The sequence below is a fragment of the Punica granatum genome, chromosome 6 (genome assembly GCF_007655135.1).
Source record: "Punica granatum isolate Tunisia-2019 chromosome 6, ASM765513v2, whole genome shotgun sequence".
Lineage (NCBI taxonomy): Eukaryota > Viridiplantae > Streptophyta > Magnoliopsida > Myrtales > Lythraceae > Punica > Punica granatum.
Window position 1 is genome coordinate 1,725,365 of NC_045132.1, and position 3,432 is coordinate 1,728,796.

Here is a 3,432-nt window from a genome sequence, read left to right on the forward strand (position 1 = left end):
TTGGCTTAATATGGATGGGAGAGTTTATTGGCGACTTCCTAATTTATTTCGATACGGTATTTGCCGAATATATAGAGAATCTCGCTAGTAAATACGGTAATGTATATTTTTATGATCATTTATAAATATCGAGGTACGTCCATTGTGGAAGAGATTAGATACTCTTTATTCTCATGAAACCCTAGTTGATTTGAGCATCAGAGAGGGAAATCGGGCCATCACCCCGATCTTTCCCTTTGTGCAGGTTGATCGAGAGCATGATGATTACATGTGGATTTAACCCGATTCTTAGGTCCGTAACAAATACAAATCAGGCCTGTAGGCTCGTCACCATCGCTACGGAACGAGAGAATGCGAAACTTTAGGGCTCTCTTCGGCACGGTGTGTACTTCAGGGTGCGAAATGAACTAATCGTCAAACTTCGGGGTCCAAAATGGTATTCCCCCAATTTCAATTCTATCCTTTCTTCTTCCGCCACCGTTCGCGGGCAACGGTTGGACGAGAAGTGCGGGGGAGAGAGAGCTTTGAGAAGGTCCGGCAATGGCGATTCCTCTTCCTTCTCTGCAAGCTTCACTCCTCTCCAGAACTACGACTGACGCGAAGCCGACACATTTTCCGGTCAGTTTCCGTAAGACGAAGCGAGCTCTTGTCGGCTGCTCTGCCAAGAAGAAGATCAGCTTCGTGGACCAAATCCTCGACTATATTGAAGGTACCCTGCAAATAGACCTGTGGCACTTTTATGTAGCTTCACGCACCCGCTAATTTGTGCTGGAATTCATGCGGTTCCCTCGATTTTGCCGTCTCAGGGGGCCCGAAATTGAGGAAATGGTATGGGGCGCCCGAGCTTCTTCCTAAAGATGGATCCTCCGCAGACGAAGATGATGATTATTCAGGCTAGTTAATCTCAGATTCTCTATACATAGAATTACGTACTTTCATTTTGTGAAGAAAAAAATTTGATTTTTTCCCCCCTAATTTCTTAATTCAGAAGAAGATGAAGTCAGGGATGCAATTTTAGTAACAGATGGAGACAGTGACATTGGACAGGTGTGTCGCCGTGCATTTTCTTTCTGTCCGATTTGCGTGGTTTTGGAGAGTCGGGTTACGTTCTGAGCTCTGTGATCTCTAGCTTGTGTAGATGGTGATACTTTCATTGATCGTGAAACGGGCTCGAGTGAAAGCCCTGGTGAACGACAAGCGAGTGGCATCTGAGGCCTTTGGGGATTATGTTGAGGTTAGCGAACACGGGATAGTTGATAGCACTTCCCTGCAAACTTTTTAAAACTTATTTCGAATTTGAAGGTACTGATGCAATTTGTGGCCTTTACACTGGGTGAAGTCGTTATCTGGAGATGCAAGTACCAACCAGTTCCTGAGCAAAGCTCTTAGAGGTGTCCGTACCATCATATGCCCGACTGTATGCCTCAGAACTAGTTATTTTGCTTTCTTCCGATGTATTTCTTTTTTTGTTGGTCGACATTTGCCTATATACATATATATTGGACGATAAAGTATCAAATTGTCTTGGAACTTTTGTACACTTTAGGAGCATCAGATAGGTGGTTTTGCTACCATTGTTTGGGTACGAAAGTAGTAGCAGCCAGTCGAAAAATGAAACAAGTTTTAGTTAATGGTTTGTTCATTTCATCTACCTCTCAAGTTTGTCAAATCCTTTAACTGACCTTGCCAGGAGGGTTTCTTATCCAGCATTAGCAGCTTGAAAGGCATCAAACACGTGATTCTTTTATCTCAGGTATCTCTGTCTCCTTTCCTCTTCATCCACCTCTGGCTCTGAACTGCGCCGTAAGTGTTGATAACTCGCGGTTTAATAAGGCTACAGTTGTCTGTTTACAAAGGTACAGGCGGCATCCAAGCTCTCATGAAAGGCAACACAGTGAAGTTGGCTGAGCAAGATGAGTCGAAGCTTTTGGCTTCTGGAATCCCTTGCACCATTATCAGAGCTGGAACATTGCAAGATGCACCAGGCGGACAACAAGGCTTTTGTTTCGACGAGGTAATTGTAAATGCAGTGATTTTGTTCCCTTTGCACGTAAAATTGTTTTCCTCACCATTTTTGACATGTCGATATGGTACATAATATAGTTGTTGTCAAATTGTCAGGCAAGTGAGATAATTGTCTGTATGTGTGTTCTTTTTCTAAACATACAGGGAAGTGCAGTGAAGGGAAGTTTAAGCAATGAGGATGCTGCACTGATTTGTGTGGAAGCGATTAACGTGGTCCCGCAAGCAGGTTTCATCTTCGAGGTCTGCGAGTTCTGTTTGCTTTGCTTGATTCTGCAGTAAATCTTTTGTTTCTTTCCTTTGGGTGCAACTTCGTTTGCCAATCGATCGAGGTCATCAAGACTTAGTCCGATTGCTTTGGCTTCAGGTGGTTAATGGAGACGAGAAGGTCTCAGATTGGAAAGAGCGATTGTCCCAGTTGATGGAGCGCGCAGGGCCAAAGTTGCTATAAAAGTATAGGAGCCAAACATTTCGGTGCTGCTAAGTATTTGTGGCATGGTTTCGTATGTGCACATTTGTTATTTGCTTATTTTTTCGAGGGAAAAGCTTGATCATACTTATCAAATATGTTGTTGAGAACCGTTCATACTCGATTCATCCCAAAGGCGGGACAGAAAAAAGAGAAAATACTCGTACTTGACTAAGTCTCAGTTATCGCAATCTCTAGTTTGAATTCAGATGTTCACCTAAAAATAACGTGCGAATAACTGAGCTTATACTAGCATATTTTAGTAAATCGTGAACATTTAAATGAATGAAATCTCCAAGTAAATGTCGTATTCCACACTCCCCACCATGGAGATAGGCTAGGCTTGTCGAGGTGCAACGGCAAATATTGGAAAGAAAAAAGAAAGGGTCTTCTATTGAATGTTGAATTTTATCTTTATATGCCTTGGTTACAAATGTTACCCAGTCAAAATGAAAGACCCTATCTTAAAATTTAGTTTTTGCCCCTTTTTTTTTTAATAAGATCATGATGTGTCACTGTATGCTGATTTAATTATCGACAAAGAATACGATATATAGTCATATAGCACAAAAACAATAACAGAATTTTCAGTGGATTCCGTAGATAATTGTAATCTAAATCATTGTTTTATGATGAACTGGGTAAGGACCCTGCCCAGTACGTGGAATAGTAAGGAATATATTGATCCAGAAGAAACTCAAGAAAATGATATATTATATATTATTCGAAAATTCCATAAATTCAAAATCTCCCATGTATATAACCACAGATAGTTCCAAAATATATCACGCAAATAGCCATGTTTATTAGAAAAATATTTATTATAAAAGCTCAAAATTTATTGTATAAAATTACGGAAAAGATATTTAAAAACTCATAAATCTGATATTTAATAATAATTTGTTAATAATCAGTGTCGGTTTCCTTAAACACTTGCATGA

General features: G+C 40.4%; 1 protein-coding gene across 2 annotated transcripts; it reads left to right on the forward strand.

Moving 5' to 3' along the window:
- The first annotated feature begins 460 nt into the window (after positions 1–460).
- LOC116210230 lies at positions 461–2,672 on the forward strand. Of its 2 annotated transcripts, XM_031544079.1 has the most exons (9): positions 462–709; positions 807–893; positions 989–1,047; positions 1,139–1,234; positions 1,340–1,417; positions 1,691–1,753; positions 1,841–2,014; positions 2,170–2,265; positions 2,390–2,672. In XM_031544079.1, exons 1-9 carry the CDS (start codon positions 541–543, stop codon positions 2,471–2,473), a joined length of 906 nt encoding a protein of 301 aa, XP_031399939.1. In that variant the 5' UTR covers positions 462–540; the 3' UTR covers positions 2,474–2,672. The 2 variants fall into 2 exon arrangements, with proteins under 2 accessions (XP_031399940.1, XP_031399939.1); XM_031544080.1 differs by lacking the exon at positions 1,340–1,417 and having other exon boundaries at positions 461–709.
- The last annotated feature ends 760 nt before the right edge of the window (positions 2,673–3,432 follow it).